The 18,254-nt window shown below is 36.6% G+C and overlaps 1 protein-coding gene across 50 annotated transcripts in view; it reads left to right on the top strand.

The window, feature by feature from the left end:
• The window catches only part of MEF2C (myocyte enhancer factor 2C), a 165,015-nt gene that overhangs the window by 81,528 nt on the left and 65,233 nt on the right, over window positions 1–18,254 (top strand). For all 50 annotated transcript variants that reach the window (XM_081054186.1, XM_081054150.1, XM_081054181.1 and 47 more), the window contains one exon: window positions 7,725–7,928. In XM_081054186.1, coding sequence (XP_080910312.1) covers window positions 7,725–7,928 — 204 coding nt within the window. The remainder of the gene's footprint in view (window positions 1–7,724; window positions 7,929–18,254) is intronic.

Below are 18,254 nucleotides of genomic sequence, written 5' to 3' on the forward strand. Positions count from 1 at the left end.
GAATTGCTGACAGTTTTTAATGGTCCTGTACACTGCTCAATGAACGGTTGACCAGGTCCATGCTGTGCTGAATTTCAGCCTTGAAATGCATCTAAAAGAGGGAAGGAACACTAAGGAAGGGAAGATAAATTTTGTGTGAACAGGGTTTTCTCTTTCTAGTTCAACCAGGGACTAGTTTTGTGACCTTGGATAAGGCAATTCATGTCTTTGTTTACAGTATCATCTGAGAAATGGGCGTGATAAACTGTGTCAGATAGTAACTTCAAAGAGATACTGTCAAATGCGGTGAGATAACTTGTAAAGTCTTCAAACTTCTTAGAAAAAATTTCACCAAATACAGTCAACACTCTTATCTAAAAACAATTATAAGAAATATGATATGCTCCAATTTCACCAACAAACCCACAGACATAATTCGATTCAGTCTAGTTTTTCTCCTATTCAATTTTATCAAATGTGTGTTTGTACTGTAAGTTAATATGACAAACAAGGAAAAATAACTACATAACTATGAAATTTTCCTCCCTCAGTAGCAAACTTCCTATTAACATAGTTTGAGCGTGCATAGAATTTTAATTTTTATCCGTTCATTTGGGGTTGCAAAAAAATGCATAATTCCTCCATCCATCTCTCCATTCATTCATTCAATAACTACTTAGCCAAATATTGTTCTGAGACTTCAGATTATGAAATCAGACAGGTGATATTGTGGGCTTTCAGGGAAAGTTCAACGTCTACGTGAGAGAAACACTAGTGTAGATATAATAATGGTAACACAAGTTGGCAGGTCCTAGGAGGACAGTCTTTTATAGTTTGTAACAAAAAGTGACTGAGCCTGACACATCAAGGAAAAAATACTACCTACCTTGTATAGTGTTTCATTGTCAACAAGTCACTTACAGTTGTATTATGTCCCTTCGTTTAAGTCTCATAACAATTCTATGAGATGCCTATTATAACCTCTATTTCACAGGTGAGGAAACTGGAGTTCAGGTAAGTTAAACAATTTACCCAAGGGCACACGCTCATAAACGTCAGAGCTCAGACTTGATTTTCAATTCCCATGTTTTTTCTTCTATACCACACTGCCCCAGTAATGATACATATACACTGCTTTTTAAAGAATAGTTTAGTAACGTGAATTTCCTATTTGATCAATCTGGACAGTTTTTTTCTGTGCATTTTCACCACTGCATATGATTTATATTGTCTACTCAAGTTCTTTAGTCTTTCGTGTCTCTTCGAACTACAAAAAAAAAAAAAATGACCGTATTTATTTCTTGGAATATGAAATTAGAGGTGATTATATTGATGAGGCTGAATAACCAAAATATACAGCATTTTACAGAATGGAATTACAGAAAGAGATTCTTATTTTGAACCATATAACCATATCACTCTAATCTTCCCCTTGATGCAAAAATCTTTGCTGCTTAGGCATAGAATATGAACATCTGAAATTTGTTGTAAATATTTTAAAGGTCTCTCATCCAACTTCCTGCTTAATTCAGGAACACCTCTATACCTTTTTTGATATACAGCTTTACTTGAACATGTTCAAGAATGAATTGCTTCTTACTTCATGAGACTTGGTCCACTCATGGGTAGTTCTCATCACTAGGTTTTTCCTTATTTTGAACCTCTTCATGACTTGCAACACTACTTTCTAATTCTGCTCCATAGAACAAAATAGAATAACTCATCTGCCTCTTCAAATGGCAATAGGACTTCAAATCTTGGAAAGTGTTTGGCATTTCACTTTAAACTTCTTTTTTCTGGGTGAAACATTCCAGATTTCCTTAATGATTTCTCATGCTAAATGGTTCTCAGATCCTACATCAACCTGTTTGCCATCTTATAGCCTCTCTAATATTGTCAGTGTCTTCTTAAAATGTATTTCTCAGAACTGAATACAGTACCAAAGATTAGTTAATACTAACCAAAAAAAATCATTAGGATAATTAATTCCCACATTGGAACACTATAACTTTAGATCCTTTTCCCAAAAGCACCTATACATTGATTTTCCTTCAACCTGAGTTATGTGATTGGGTTTCTTTTAAATGGAAACGAAGACTGATATTATCTCTGTTTCATCTTGTTTGTGACCCAGCTTTCTGGTCTGTAGAGGGAGTTATGGATAGAGCTTTAGCATATATTGGGCTATCCCTTAGATTTATGTTACGTGCAGATCTGATAAGCATGCCATCCACATCTTCATCTTAACCAATGATAAAAACGCTGCCTGAGATAGGAAAGTTACTGAATTCTGTGGTGCTCTACTAGAGACTGTTCCCTTAACATGATCAATTAATTTACATGTAAAATTACTACCAGCTAGTTTCACATCTATAATATTGTGATGAGAATTTCATCAAATACTTTGCCCAATACATGTTCTTTGAAAATCTGAACTCATTAGAAAGTTCAATAATTTTTTACTTAAGGAATGCAGTCATCCTGAACTCTTAGATCTTGTCCCCCTTTATCTCTGTACCCTGTGATTATAAAATTAAATTTTTATCTTCACACTTTTCCATCCTTCATGATGAGTCATCTGGGCAAGAAATAAAGGCTTTTCTCTGAACATTTTGAAATACTTTTTTTTGAAGTGTAGAGCATGTGTATATAGATAATATTTCTCTGCACACATTCTCTGTTACAGATTCCAAGATGGTATAATTCTTTTCTCTCAAGATTCCTGTCACTAACATGTCAAACTTTTTAGTAAAACATACCCCAAAATCTCTTATTTTAGAGATTGTCATAAAGGCAAGTAAAAAAAAAAAAAAAGGTATCTACTTTTAGCAGAAAATTATGTTGAGACATTCAGACTTTAAAATAGAGTATATTTCCATTCCATAATCCACTCCTTCAGCAAATGTTCATTGAGTTGTCCACTGGTCAAAGTCTGTGTGAGGCCAGGGGTGGAGTCTTCAGGGAACTCAAAAACAAGCAGAATCAGACTCAGAAAAACCAACTCTATAATATTAGAATAAGTCTCATAATCGAGGTTTGTAAAAAATTCTTTGGGACAACAATGAGGGAGGAATGAGTTTTAGCTGTGACAATGAAAGCTTCATAGAAGAATCTGGCATTTAAACTAAGCTTTGCATGATGGGAACTTGCCAGTGGCCAGGTGGAAAGAGGAAGGACATAAAACTTCAGTCAGCTTTCACTGAGTGCAAGATAAGAAATAACCAGTATGGTACGTTTCATTTCATATTCATCTTGATTGGGTTAGCATCTACTGTTACTTCTCTTGCTCAGTCTAGAAAAAAAGGACAGAAAACAAACACTGAAATCACCCAATTCTAAAAAGTACAATTTGAGATCATTTACACATGACTGAAAATATAACACTATTAGCCAAGTAATGCATTTTGTTTTAAGTAAAGAAAATTTCTTTTAAACATTATGGAATCAAATGACTAATTTTTTTCTCCAGCCCTGAGAAAGAGACATGAACAAGGGCGCTATCTATACGTAGTAGAAGCCCTAGCACCTAGCACAAATGTCTGACATAGAGAATGCGCAATAAATATTGCTTAGCATAAGGTGTGGCATGTAGAAAATGCTCCATAAGAATTGCTTGAATTATTTTATGTTTCTGTGAATGGCTTTTCTTAATTTCTTTATAGCTGAATTACATGGAGCTGTGTTGAATGAACGTGCCTTTTCTCAATTTCAAATTCTAAGTTCAATTCCTGATGCATACCTAGTATGTTTTAAAGTACTTGTCAATATGAAATGTTATGATGACTGCCCTCATGCTAGGATTTAAATTGGAGGTTGCTGTAAAACTTAATATTGAAATACCTTAATACAACATCATCGTTATATGTAGGGTTGTTTGCAGGGGTAAAGAAAGAACATTAAATGGTTAATATTTAACCAGAGTCATTTTGCTTTCCATGCATATATTACATATTAAGTCTCTTTAATTCTGAAAACTAAATTTCAAGTTCTAGTGCTCACTTAAATAATACTGACTTTATTCTCCTCTCAGTGTACCATGATTGGTGTAAACACTCCAATAGCGTTTAGAAGAGCATCTCTTTGCCAAACTACTGTAAAAACAGTTTTCCTTCTCACCTAAGGTTCAAAATGTGTTACTGAAATAGAAATGGACTTGTCCCCATTTCAAACTATTGTCACGTTATGAAAAATGTAATCATTACAATACATTATTATATTTAAGTATAAAAGCTCTGAATTGCAATCTGTCATTGAGTGGCATGTTTTAAACAAAGAGTAATATCCCACATCTCTTTAGAAAGCTTAATGCTTAAAAACAATTTTATCTATCTATGAACAATGAGAAAAAGCATTATAAAATGCATTTTGAGTATGCTGTGAAGAATATGAACATAGTACAGAATTAAATTTAGAGCAATTAAGAGTAGATTTTGAAGATATTTTTTTAAATGCTTTAATATAGTCATCATTTCAGTTTGCAGTTTTAATGAAAAGAAGCTACACGCATTGACTTTTTGACAGGTATTATTAAATAAGTATGCATTATCCAGAAGCCTAGTTGGTTACACAAAAGTTGAGGAGTACCTAAAAGTAAACACAAATAGTGGTTTTAATGATATTTCTGTGCTGAAACGTACTTTGATGGTAAGTGTCGTAACGTGCTAAATTCTGAGGTTTGAGTATAACAGAAACCATACCGTATTGAGACATTCCACCTACAGTTTGTGGTCATGAAAGTCTGATTACAAGTGGTTTTAGATATAGGAAAGTATTTTGGATCAGTGCCTTGTGTATTGAAGCTACTCTGTAGCCTATTTCAATGTGCAGGTTTATTTGCATAACTAAATTGCATCTAAAGGAAATATTAAGAGACATTTTGTGTAAATCTACATAATTGATGATTATGCTTTTTTATCCATTCCAAAATGACAGTTTTATTTAGTTCATCCTTAATACTGATTATGACTCATCTGAATGAACCAGAATAAAACATTTTCTGAACTAATACAATAATCAAATATGAAAATAAAACACTAGCTATATTTTATTAGAAGCACTTTAGTAAAACAATTAAAAACATAAAATAGAAGGTGAGACATTGGCAATTATTACAATGAAAAATTGTCCAAGTTGAAACGTAAATAACATATCTGAGTACATATTGACTAGCTATGTGGGCTGGTAAATACCTAAATGCTATTTTCCAAAGAATGATCAGTCGGGATTCCATAGTTCAGCTTTATCTTTCGATCAGGAATAGTAAGATTCTCAGATAGCCTTAATTAGTAGTCTCTTCAACTCACCAAGACATATTTTGTAAGTTCTTCTTTTCTTGTAAGTCATCTTAGAAAGGAATGGGAACTAAAATTTATTGAGCTTCCACTTGCAGCACAATGCTTGGTACTGTACATACGTTGTTTTATATAATCCTCACAGCAATGCTAAGAGTAGGTGTTCTTTGAATTTTACAGGTGAAAAATCAAACAGAAATAATCAAACTCAAAGAAGTTAAGTGAATTCCTCATGACTAGTAAATAGCAGATTCAGCTTTGAAATCCAGGGTCCTGTGAATCTCAGCCCCATGTCCTTCCTTTTCTACCATGCTGCCTTCAATACAAATATGATAAAACAATATAATTATTAAGTATAGATTTTTCTTTTTAAAAGTTCTATTTATGAATCGCTAAAACATTCATGGGAAAAATCTGTCACATAATTTTATATAACATAATCAATTTGATATTTCTAAAAACTTCACGTAATAGTTTTCCCTATTTAGTTTTTGTACTAGATATCTTTACCACATGCCCATCTGTGTCTGCCATTCTTGGCACTGGGGGTACAGCAGTGAGCAAAATTAAAAATGGCAGGTGCCCTTGAGGAACATGCACTGTAGTGGAAGAGACAGACATTAAACAAATAATCACACAGAAATATACAAATTGTAAAATATGACAGGTGCTATTAAGGAAAAATAAAGGGTGATGAGTAAAACAATAGGTATTAACAATAGTGTGGAGGAATGAAGAGACCAGGAGGCCAGCTTGTGTGTCTGCTAGTCCACAGTTCCTGTCAACACGTTTATTTAGGGGTGTAGGACAGAGGGATTCAGAGTGCACTCTGACGTCTCTAGTTTGGGTGGCTGAGTTTATGAGGAGATGGGGAATCTGGGAGGGAGAGCAGATTTGAGGGTGAAGATAATGAGTTTGAGCTTAAGGGGTGTTGAGATTCCTAGGACATTCAGAGATAAGACTTAGTTAGCACTGGAGGACCTCCATTGGGTGTCTGGAGACGAAGAGAAAGAGAAGGAGTGGTAATCTAGATTTAGGAATTACACACAAATAGGTAGTAGATAAAACTGAACTGGCCTCTGCTAGATGGGTTGAATTTGAACGTGAGAGGGGAAAAAAAGTAAATATCATTCCCTTTGAAAATAATAACTATTAATAAATCAAGTTAGTCAGCATTTCCCAGAGTATATGCCTCAAAAACTTAGTTCTGAAAAATGATAGTAAGTGCTCCTCAAAATAAATAAACAAAAGAAACAAATGTTCTGTCAGCAGTAGGTTGGGAAAGCAGGTTAAACATCGCTTAAAGGTTTCTCAGCTTTTAATATACCAGTGTGCCTCATTTCCCAAATGTCTTGAGCCATTGAACTTTTTCCATAAAGGAGTATTTTGTGGAAATGATATTCTACAGAAGACCTGCTGGGAAACACCGGGCCATATATAAGGGCTTATAATTAAATATGTACATGATTTTGGGTGGGCAAACTAGAGTTTAATCAAAAGAGGACTGAAATTGGGAATCGTGGAATATATGTTTGCATTTGGTAGCATTGGCAGGAAGTATTTGAAGCCAGAGAAAGGGAGCTGTTACAGAGGGCCCATCAAGAGAAAGGCAGTGCAAAGAATGAGGTTTTTAAGATTGGGATGAATTGAGGAGGGAATGATTCCAGACAGGGAGATCATCTAGGACAGGAAGCTGATAAGGACGTGAACGATAGAGCCGCCTGGGAAATAGACAAGAAAGTGTGAACCTGAGAAACATTTTGAGGGAAGGAATTATGGGACTTGGTAATAGATTAGATTAAAAAGAGGAAAAGGCATAGATAACAGTACAGTGTCTGGCCTGGGAGAGGAAGAAAGATACACAGAAGAATGAAACCAAAACCCTAACGGCATTATAACTAAAGTACTTCCCAATTCCCCACTGGATTTCTAGAAAACAGAATACAACACTGTCTGAAAGCATAGTCAGTCATATCCCTTCAGTTGTTTTAAATAAAATGGCATGATCTAAGCAATTTTAAGAATTTTTGAACACAGATTTAAAATGCTGTGTTTATAGTGTCATGTCCAGTGTTCAAGTGGTCAAAAAACAAAAAAAAAGCTCCAAACTTAATTATAATGGAAAAAGGTTAGACATGCTGAAATTAATTTTTTTAATCTTAAATTGTTCAAAGAAACATGAACAGTATCCTGGTCACCTTCATTAAAATTTCCAACATTAAATCTGGCATTTACAGTTTCACATTCAGCAACAAGCTAGAAATCACACATTTTGAAATTCTGAGCAGAAATTAGTTTTAGATTTATTTGCTTTCTTTCCAAATGTGTTAGTGCCCAAGGATTCTGACAACGGCACACTTTGTTTTACAAAGGAAAAAAAAGTACTGTTTTTTTTTAAAAAAAAAGTATGATTTCATTTTTCTTTAAAAAACTTGCATGCTTTCGTTTTTTCAGGTGACATTTACGAAGAGGAAATTTGGGTTAATGAAGAAGGCCTATGAGCTGAGCGTGCTGTGTGACTGTGAGATCGCTCTGATCATCTTCAACAGCACCAACAAGCTGTTCCAGTACGCCAGCACTGACATGGACAAGGTGTTGCTTAAATACACGGAATACAACGAGCCACATGAGAGCCGGACGAACTCAGACATCGTGGAGGTGAGCGTGCATGCATGGTTGGTGACCCCAAACTTCAGCGGAGCCACGGGTCGTTTGGACCCCTCCTTTCCCCACACACGTATACTCACGAGCACACCCTTCCTTTTGCTAAGATGTTCATATTCCCACAGTTGTACCCAGGGCTATCACCCCAACTAATACTCAACCCTTTCTCCCTCAAAATGCAAATTAGAATGACATGATAATAGGGACAGTGTAAATCATAAATCGGGTCCTTGCCAGAATTCAGGCACCGGTGTCAAAGTATTGGCCTCATCCTTCGTGAGTCATTATTGTCGACGGCTATGTCAGGACACCAGAATTGGGAACTGTGGCCAGGGGACAGCTCACCCCCATTTTAGATGACTTATGATTTCTTTTAATACAGAGGAGTTTCCCAGCATAGTCAAAGGAAAAAAAAATTTTGAAATGAGCTAACCCCAACCTTACACTTTACTTTTTTATTTTATGTCTCTTCTTTCTAATTAATTTTCCCTAATGAATTTTTGCTGAAAGAATAAAAGACATTTATTCTCTTAGAAATGTTTTTCCTGAAAATTATGTGGTTTAATATAGCAGTGGAAACTGTTAATATACATGGAATCAGAAATCTGAAGAAAACAAATTTCTAAATGTTAGTTCAATCTTTTACTAAAGTCAGATTTAAAACATTGTTTTATTGTGCCAAATATAGATAAGCATCACATTAAAGCTCAAAAAATGTTTTAGATTTGTTAACATAATCATCATTGCCATACAATTTTAAATGCTTCTTGCATGTATCCTACTTTAATGTTGTTGCCTTACAAGTACCCTTCACAAGCAATGAATACTAAACCAAAAAGAAAGAGGGATATTGAGGACTATTCCCATCTGTGTATTTTCCCCACCTAGCTACTCATCATCTCCTAGATTGTGTCTGCTTTCCTAGGAATGAAAAACAATTAGTGTTTCAAAAATATGTAGTTAGAGCTAGTTTGCCAGATTATAAGTCATTCTTGCCATTGCTTAGACTGGTTCCACATTATGAAAAAAATCTAGTACTATTCCTGATCAAATTAATCTGCTTTCACATCCATCTTCCCTTGGTTTGTTATAATTGTCTAAGACTAGCTCTCATTTCTTTGCTTTTATTTGGAAGGTTTTTTAAAGTATTGTGCTAATCCGTTTTTAAAGTTTTTGTTTTTTAATCTTTGCCTAGCAAGGCCAAGCAAATAATTTCAGAGAGAAAAAAAGTGAATTATAATGAGACCTAATGTGGTATGTGTTTAAAATACTTTCAGATTTGCATTACTGCATGTCATTTTAGGTTTTCATTGACTATTGATTTTAATTGTGCGCTTGCCTTGATCTTGAAATTTAAGATCATTTATAAAATTTGCCTATTATGTATTTCAGATAGTATTTTATTCATGTACATTTCATGTACACGTGTAAATGTGAAAAAATTTAAAGAAAGATTGTGAACATCACTAATCAGTTGTCCAATTTCATAGGTACTTTCGTGTGTGTGTATGTGTGTGTGTGTGTGTGTGTGTCTGTCTGTCTGTCTGTCTATCTGTCTATCTATCTGCCTGTCTATGCATGCTTGTATACATTTAATATAAGTTCCAAACACAGAACAACTGTATATTCAAAACTGCATCCCATTACCAAAATCATTACAACAAACATTTCAGGGTAACAAAAGAATTTGAGTTGGAATTTGTTATTCGACTTGAACTGTTCCAGTTTTTAACATGATGTAAAATGCGGTAGAACCATATTTAACTAGTTGAAAATTTGTTGACTTTGAAAATCTACTCTCTTAAAGGAGTTTATAGTCTAGAAAACTCATCTAATGAGGGTTTTGGTTAACAATATCCTAGCTGACTTAAAGAAACCTTAAAACTTCACATTCTGTAAAGACTTTCATATTCTTGGACAGATGGGTATCTGAGCCAGACTTCTTTACAGGCCATCAGAAGAACACTGGGTTGAAAATCAGAGAGCTGGCATTTGAACCTTTGTCTTGCACAATCTTGCTTCACAACATAATTCCTTAAAAAGCAATATTTTTTTAAATTAAAGTTTATTGGGGTGACAGTGGTTAGTCAAGTTACATAGGTTTCAGGTGTACAATTCTATAATACATCATCTCTGTGTCATCGCATTGTGTGTTCACCACCCAGCATCACCATGTATTTGATTGCATTAACCCTCATCTACCATCCCCTCTCCAATATTTTTAAAAGAGCATAAAGCAGCAGTTCTATCTTGGATTTAACATCAATAGAGTATAGTTCTGAATCTCTGAAAAAGACGTTAGGGAGCTGCTCGGCCAAATCTAAAGATTCCATGGCTTGATTCTTTGGATGAAAGTAACAAGTTATAAGTCTAACATGTGTGACTCTGCCCTGCTCAATTACCTGAATCACATATTCTTCACCTACTTGCCTTTTCCACACTTTAGGAATAACAGAGATGATGGAGAAAGAAGTAAAGTGGGATCCCCTAAGCTCGATGAGATTTACAGCACCTCCACATGGAGCCTTTTTCAAAGTGCTGTTCATTGAAACCAGTATGCTTGGCATTCTTGGTGGAGAAGAGGGGATCTGAGTGGGAATCCGCATGTATAACAGGTTCCCCAATAATTTTTATGCACACCAAGTTTGAAAACCTCTGCAGCACTAAGACATAAATTGTGTTAGAGGCTAAAAAACCTGTGATACATCGGGGACTTGAGGAATCTGTTCTTGGAATGGATCTAACACGAAGTTGAGAGTTCAGGTAGTTTACTACTCCTGGGTAAAATTTTAAATCCTATTTATTTTAATTTAATGGAATACATTTAACTGAGTAAGTTTAATGAGGAGCATAATATGTTTCACGAAGGGTCATTAGTTTTATATTTCCCATTTGGACCATTACCTCTCTCCCTTAACCCTCTGAAAACAGTTTACTCATAAGAAAAAAAGATTGATGGGGAGAGAGAAATAATATGATTCCCGGCATTTAAACTGAAATATAAATTTCTGGGCCATACCAGAGTAGTGTTACAGGGTCATAGGAAATTGTACAGTGCGTGGGTGTTGAAAAAGATTTCCTTCTTTTAGCAAAAAAGCTCTGCGTAATTATCATGTCTTCGCTTGATAATTAGCACTACTGTTACAATGGCACAAAGACTTACAAAGACTTAGACTGAGGGAGTTTTTTTATTATTATTATATTATAATGCAGCTTGAATATCTGTTTAGATACAATATATAAATATGCTAGATTTAGCAAATGTGTTAAATTTTTAATCCATTGGTTTTAAAAAAAACAATTATGGTATTAAAAGCATTTTCTTTGAAGAAAGTCCATTTTATTTAACTCTGTGACAAGCATACTGGATATTTACCCAAAATGCTAGTTTATGAGGCCATTGAAATTCAATAGGGATGCTGATGATATTAAGGAACTTAATGTCTTCCAACTGTCTAGCTCCACTCCTGGTTCTGTTAGCTGCCTTCCTACCCTTACAGTTGACATTGGGCTCCATTCCTGAAAGAAGATGTGGTGTTGAGCACATCAGGGTGACCTAAAGAACACAGATCCCACAGGACATGCTTCTAGGCCATTCCTTCACTTAGCAACAATTTAGCAAGTGCCAGCAGAAGCTAGGCATTCTTGTTAAGGATGTAAAACATACAAAAATCAGTTTAGGAATAATTAGAGGGCAAAGGAGTACAAGCTACTGAAAGGAAGGCATAAGCTAAACAATTTATCAAAACTTGTATTCAAAAAGGTGGTTGATAACCAGATCGTTTCAGGTGATCCTTGGAGTCCCAGAAGTCCCAGACAGGTTACCTTCAATTCCAGCACGTGTTTTCTAACCACAGAACCCATATGGGAGTGTCACATGGGAGGGACCCTGTCACCCTCTTTGTGATGCAGTGATTCTATGGAGCTATTCATCCAGTTTGGGTCAGTCGTCAAGTGACTAAGTGTGGAAGGGGAGTAAAGCATGAGGTCCTCTGCTATTTTCTAGGAAGTCAAAAACATAGATGTGACTCCTGCAGAAAAAAACTTTTATCCTGAGACAGTAGAGGATTACTTTTTTTTTTTTTAATGCAAAACTGGGCAAGAAGAGTGTGGGCAAGGGGAGTGATGGGGAGAGTAAAAGATGATATTTACATGAAATTTTATTTTCTGTCACCTGAATCCTATTTGAATTTAAAAACATCGAAGAGTAGTTTGTTCTAGCAAAATGTGTTCTTACACAGTATCAATTAAGGCCTGAACTGGGACTGGAAAGGCCTTAAAATAGATTATAAACTTTATTGTTTCACAGTGATACCACAGGTTATCAGTAAGCTAACTACCTCTGCATAGTTTGGTAAAAACTGGTTAGTGCCATTTTTGTTGAAAAGCAAATGCAGCAAATAATGGAAGAGGACTTCCTTTACAAACTCTGCATTACAAAATTTGGGAGGAGGTGTAAACTATGAAAATGTATATATTTTAACTTGAGCTCTCCTTATAGCTAAACCAATTAAATAGGTTTTAAGTTTTTACTTATAAAAATACAGATATATAAAATTATTTTTAGGTATGCCTTATGGATGGATTTACACACAGATACTTTAAAAGAAAAAGCACATTTGCTTGTTTGATTATTGGTTGAATTTTCATTCGTTCTTGTGTTCACTGAGCAAAGATTGGCTGAACTCCTGACGTGCTATGTGCCATGGAATGCTTGGACACACAGGCATAAACAAGGCCCCTCGAGGGCTCTTCCTCCTTAAGGTTGCACACAAGGCCATGCATGATCTGGCCCCTGTGTTTCCCTTCCTCTCCAACCTTACCTTTTGTTATTTCCCTCCAGCCAACCTCCTCCCACCACTCCCATCCTATTACTTGAGTCTCCTAAACATGTTTATATCCCTCAGCTTCTCCAAACGGTATCTGTTTTGTCTTCAATGTTCCTTACTGGCCTTTCTTGGCTTTTCTTTATCATTCATTCAAGTCAGATCCAATTTATACTTTTAGATAGCCATCCTTGAACTGCCCTGAAACTTGTGCTAGATCTTTTCTTGTATTTCAGTCATAATCTGTTCAGTTGTCCCCATCAAAGTTCTTTGGAAGCTGTTTTCCAATCGCCTCTTTCATACTAGATTTTAAACTGTGCACATTTTGTTGGCCATCTTATCTCCAGGGATTAATGTGAGGTCTAGAGATTGTTAGGCTCTCAGAATATATTTGTAGGACAAATAAAGAGGAGTAGACAGTTACAACAGGATATATCCAAGTGATTATCATATAGTGTAATGGTACTCATTGAAAGTATGAAAAACATTTTTATGGCTGCAATGAGCAGTTTATTAAAATTTGATCAATTTTATCAAAGTACTACCAAAAACGTAAAATAATCTGGATCTGTGCTACCTAATGCAATAGTCACCAGCTACATGCGGCTATTCACATTTAAATGAATCAAAATTAGACAAAATATTCAATTCCGTTTCTCAGTTGCACTGGCCACAATTCAAGTGCTCAACAGCCACATGTGGCTATTGACTACCAAGTGGGACAAGGAAGATGTAGAATGCATTGATCATCACAGAAATTTCTAGGGCATAGCACTGGTCTGGGTGGAAATATGAAAACGGGGGCATTTACACTGTCTTCTCAAATTAACACCAACATTAATTTTTCCATGTAAAATTTGAGGAGTGCATTTCAAAAGTGAAGGACTGTGTAGCCTTGAGATGTTAGAATCCAGAGCATAAGTGTTCAGTTTGAGAGACACCAATTGGGAACAAACTAAAACCACATTTACCCCTAAACCAGTAACCACAGAGTCAATCAGTAAGCTTACTACCTGGTCAGAAACCCCTGGCAAAGGCATTGAGGCTGACAAGGAGCACTAACCACATGAGCTTCCTATTGGGTGCTGGGTTGTTGGTTTTTTTTTTCGTTTTTTAGGTGTTTTTTTAACCATGAAATTTGAGAAGGAAAAAACGGTAGGTCTTTCTTGTTACTATTTTATTTTAAATTTACTTGAAGCAACATGGGCCAGTATTTAACTTCATAATTAGTAAATTCATTTTCTTCAGAAAAGAAATTTTTTTCTTCATACAGGAACTTAGAAGCATAATGTTCTTCAGGAACATTTAAAATCGTTCTTAGGTTACCATAAAATATAATTAAAATAGTTCTTAGTGCAGGTAGCTCAGTAACTCTACTCTGTTGTCTGCTAAAGAAAGTATATAATTGCTTTTGTTTTTTGTTTGTTTGTTTTTGTTTGTTTTTAAGGTTTTTATTAAAAATATAGCTAACATAACAATATTATATTAGTTTCAGGCATACACCAGAGTTATTCAACATTTATATACCTAAACAAGTGATCACCATGATAAGTTCAGCAACCATCCAACACTGTACCATGTTATCACAAAATTATTGACTATATTCTCTATGCTGTACATTACATCCCCATGGCTTGTTTGTTTTGTACCTGGAAATTAGGACCTCTTATTCCCATTCAACATTCCCCCCTTTTTAATTTTTCAATTACAGTTGACATTCAATATTATTTTATATCAATTTCAGATACACAGCATAGTGGTTAGACATTTATATAATCTAAGAAGTGATGCCCCACCTAGCACTGTACATAGTTATTACCATATTATTGACTATATTCTCTATTTTTTACATCCCCATATCTATTTTGTAACACCAATTTGTACTTCTTAATCCCTTTACCTTTTTCACCCTGACTCCCAACTTCCTCCCATCTATCACCCGAACAAATCTAGTACCCATCTGACACCATACATAGTTATTACAATATTATTGACTGCATTCCTTATGCTATACCCTACATACCCATAACTACTTTGTAACAACTAATTTGTACTTCTTTATCCTTCCCCTTTTTTCACCCACACCCTCAACCCCCTCCCATCTGGCAACCATCAAAATATTTTCTGTATTTATGAGTTTGTTTCTGTTTTGTTTGTTTATTTTGTTCCCTAGATTTCACATAAAGTAAAATCACATTGCATCTGTCTTCTCTCTCTGACATTCCACTCAGCACGGTACTCTCCATGTCCATCCAAGCCACTGCAGATGGCAAGAACCCATTCCCTTCCATGGCTGAGCAATATTCCATTGTATATATGTACCACATCCTCTATCCATTCTTCCATTGACAGACACCCAGACTGCTTCCACATCTTGGCCGTTGTAAACAATGCTGCAATGAACATACGGATGCACACATCCCAGCAAAGTACCATTTTATTTCTTCAGATAAATACCCTGAAGTGGGATTACTGTATCCTTCTTTGTCTTTTCTTATAGCCTTTATTTTAAAGTCTTATTTTGTCTGGTATAAGTATTGCTACCCCAGCTGTTCTTGTGTCTTTTCATTTCAATTTTCATGAAATGTCTTTTTCCATCCCTTTACTTTCTTACTGTATGTCTTTCAATCTGAAGTGAGTCTCTTGTGGGCAGCAGATGTAAGGGTCTTGTTTTTTTATCCATTCAGCCCTCCTATGTTTTTTGATTGGGGCATTTAATCCATTTACATTGAAAGTAATTGTTGATAGATATGTAGCTATTTCCATTTTAGTATTCCTAATTTTGATTTTTTTGTTCCATCTTAAAGAAGTCCCTCTAATATTCCTTGTCATACTGGTTTGGTGGTGATGAGCTCCTTTCGCTTTTTCTTGTCTGGGAAGCTCTTTATCTGTCCTTTGATTTTTAAATGCTAGCCTTGCAGGGTAGAGTAGTCTTGTTTGTAGGTCCTTGTTTTCCATCACAATGTTGAATATTTCGTGCCAATCCCTTGTAGCCTGCAAAGTTTCTGTTGAGAAATCAGCTGGCAATCTTATGGGACCTCCCTTATAAGTTATGAGTTGCCTTTCTTTTGCTGCTTTTATGATTCTCTCTTTGTCTTTAAACTTTGCCATTTTAATTATAATGTGTCTTGGTGTGAACCTGTTTGGGTTCATCCTATTAGGGATTCTCTGTGCTTCCTGGACTTGTATGTGTATTTTCTTCCCCAGGTTAGGAAAGTTTTCCATCATTATTTCTTCAAATACGTTCTAAATCCCTTGCTTTCTCTCTTCTCCTTCTGGTACCTCTTTGATGAGACTGTTGTTATGATTGATGTTGCCCCAGAGGTCTCTCAAACTGTCCTCATTTTTAAAAATTATTTTTTCTTTTTGCTGTTCCGATTAAGTGTTTTCTGCTACCTTATCTTTCAAATCACTGATTCGATCCTCTGCTTTATCTAGTCTGCTAGTGTTTCTTTCTGTTGCATTCTTCATTTCAGTTCTGATTGGCTCTTTTTCATGGTTTCTACGTCCTTTTTTAATGCTTGCTGTCTTTTTTGTTGAAGTTCTCACTATGATCATTGATCATACTTATAACCACTGTTTTGAACTGTGTATCTGGTTCACATTTTATTTGCCTCCATTTTGTTTAGTTCTTTTTCTGGATTTTTCTTCTGTTCTTTCATTTGGGACACATTTCTTTGTTTCCACATTTTCACTGTCTCTCTGTGTTTGCTTGTATGTATTAGGCAGATCTGCAATGTCTTCCAGTCTTGGCTGGGTGGCCTTATGTAGTAGGTACTCTATGGGGCCCTGTCACAGTCTTTCTGTTTACAAGCTCCAGGTGCTGTAAGAGTGTCCCTTGTGTGTGTTATGTGTGCCCTCCTGTTATAGTTGAGCCTTGATTGCTGTTGGCATGTTAGTGGATGGTATTGACCCTTAGTCTGACTGGCTGTGGGGTCTGGCCACATTCACAGCTTATGGGCTGCTGTGGGGGGCTTACCATATGGAGTGGGATTCACCCTAGCAGGCTCTGATACCTGTTGTAACACCCTTTGTATGTGGCTTTTGTGGAGGTAATTGGGCAGTGTTCTGCTGTGGTCTGAAGCCAACCTTGAAACACATTGATTTTGGGGCCTCTTGGGAGGGGCTCCAGTACAGGTCACCCACTGCCTGTGACCAGCTGAGGGGTACCTGGTAGGAGCTACAAAGCAATCTGCAGTTGTTTGCTGCCTGGGCTAAACTGGAGGCATGTGAGAGAGGCCTCATTGCAAACCAAGGATGTCTGCCTCCAGTACCAGACCTGGGGTAGCTCTGCAAAAAGCCTGCTGCTACCGGCTGGCTCCCTTAAGATTCTGATAGAGCCTCATGCGGTATGCAAGTTGGATAAGGCAGGGTCTCTGGGAGTCACTAGGGTGGTAAGAGTTGCGGTCACCAGGTTAATGTAAACTTTGGTTTGGTGCAGTGCTGAGCCTGGAGTAACTCAGCTAAAGCCTCAGAGCACACAAGGCCAGTCACTGCTGGCTGCCTGCCTGGGGTCTGCTGGACTCTGATAGTTTTCAAAGAAAGAGTGCAAGACATGCTGGGCTGGCTGCTTGCAGAGAAAATGCGTCTGGTGTGGGGGAGTTTGGTGGGGCAGGGTTCTAGCAGAGCTTACCATACCAATCATATTCAGATTTGGCCTGTGGGGGAAGGCCCAACACAGGAAAGATGGTTCCCACCTGCTCGCTACATGGGAGGAGGTCCCCTCACAGGGAAAATGGCAACTGTCTTCCAACCCTTACCTCAAGGCCACACATATCTGCACCCCACCCCACCCCCACATGCCTTTAACACCCACTGAGTCACTGTCTCTCCACCGGAGCCCAAGGTGAGTGCCTACGAGCAAGTATGTCTGTGCAAGGGCCATTTAAGAGGAAATCTGGGTTTCCCGCAGCCTTCCATCCTACCCGGATGGTTAGAATGCCCACTGTTTTTCACAGCCAGATGTTGTAGGGGTTCCTCTTCCCTTCATGAATACTCAGGAGCCTGGTGTGGGGTTGGAGGGTCCCTCGCTCCTCCAGCAGAAACTCTGTGGCTGAGAGATCCCTCCTGATTCTCAACCACCACACCACAAAGGTTTTGAGACTGTTCCATGCCTGTTCCGCGTCTTCACCCCTCCTACCAGTCTCAATGTGGCTTCTTCTTTATATTTTTGGTTATAGGACTTCTGTTTGGCTAGACTTCTGATGGTTGATTTTTGATTGTTCTGTAATTTAGTTATAATTTTTGTGTGTTCACAGGAGGACACAGGTACAGTGTTTATCTACTCTGCCAAATTGGGTCTCTCCTATACTTGCTTTTGAATAGGTAGTATTGAAACATGAAGAAAGGATTAGTATATCCCATAAAGATTTAAGCTTTCAATGTTGAGACTTCCAAGAAAAAGGAGGAAAAGTGATTTTGTTTAAAAAAAAAAAAAATGGGCCTAAACATATATTTATATTTCATATAACCAACAACAATGGTGTTTTTATGT

Source organism: Rhinolophus hipposideros, assembly GCF_964194185.1.
Source record: "Rhinolophus hipposideros genome assembly, chromosome: 7".
In the NCBI taxonomy this organism is placed as follows: domain Eukaryota; kingdom Metazoa; phylum Chordata; class Mammalia; order Chiroptera; family Rhinolophidae; genus Rhinolophus; species Rhinolophus hipposideros.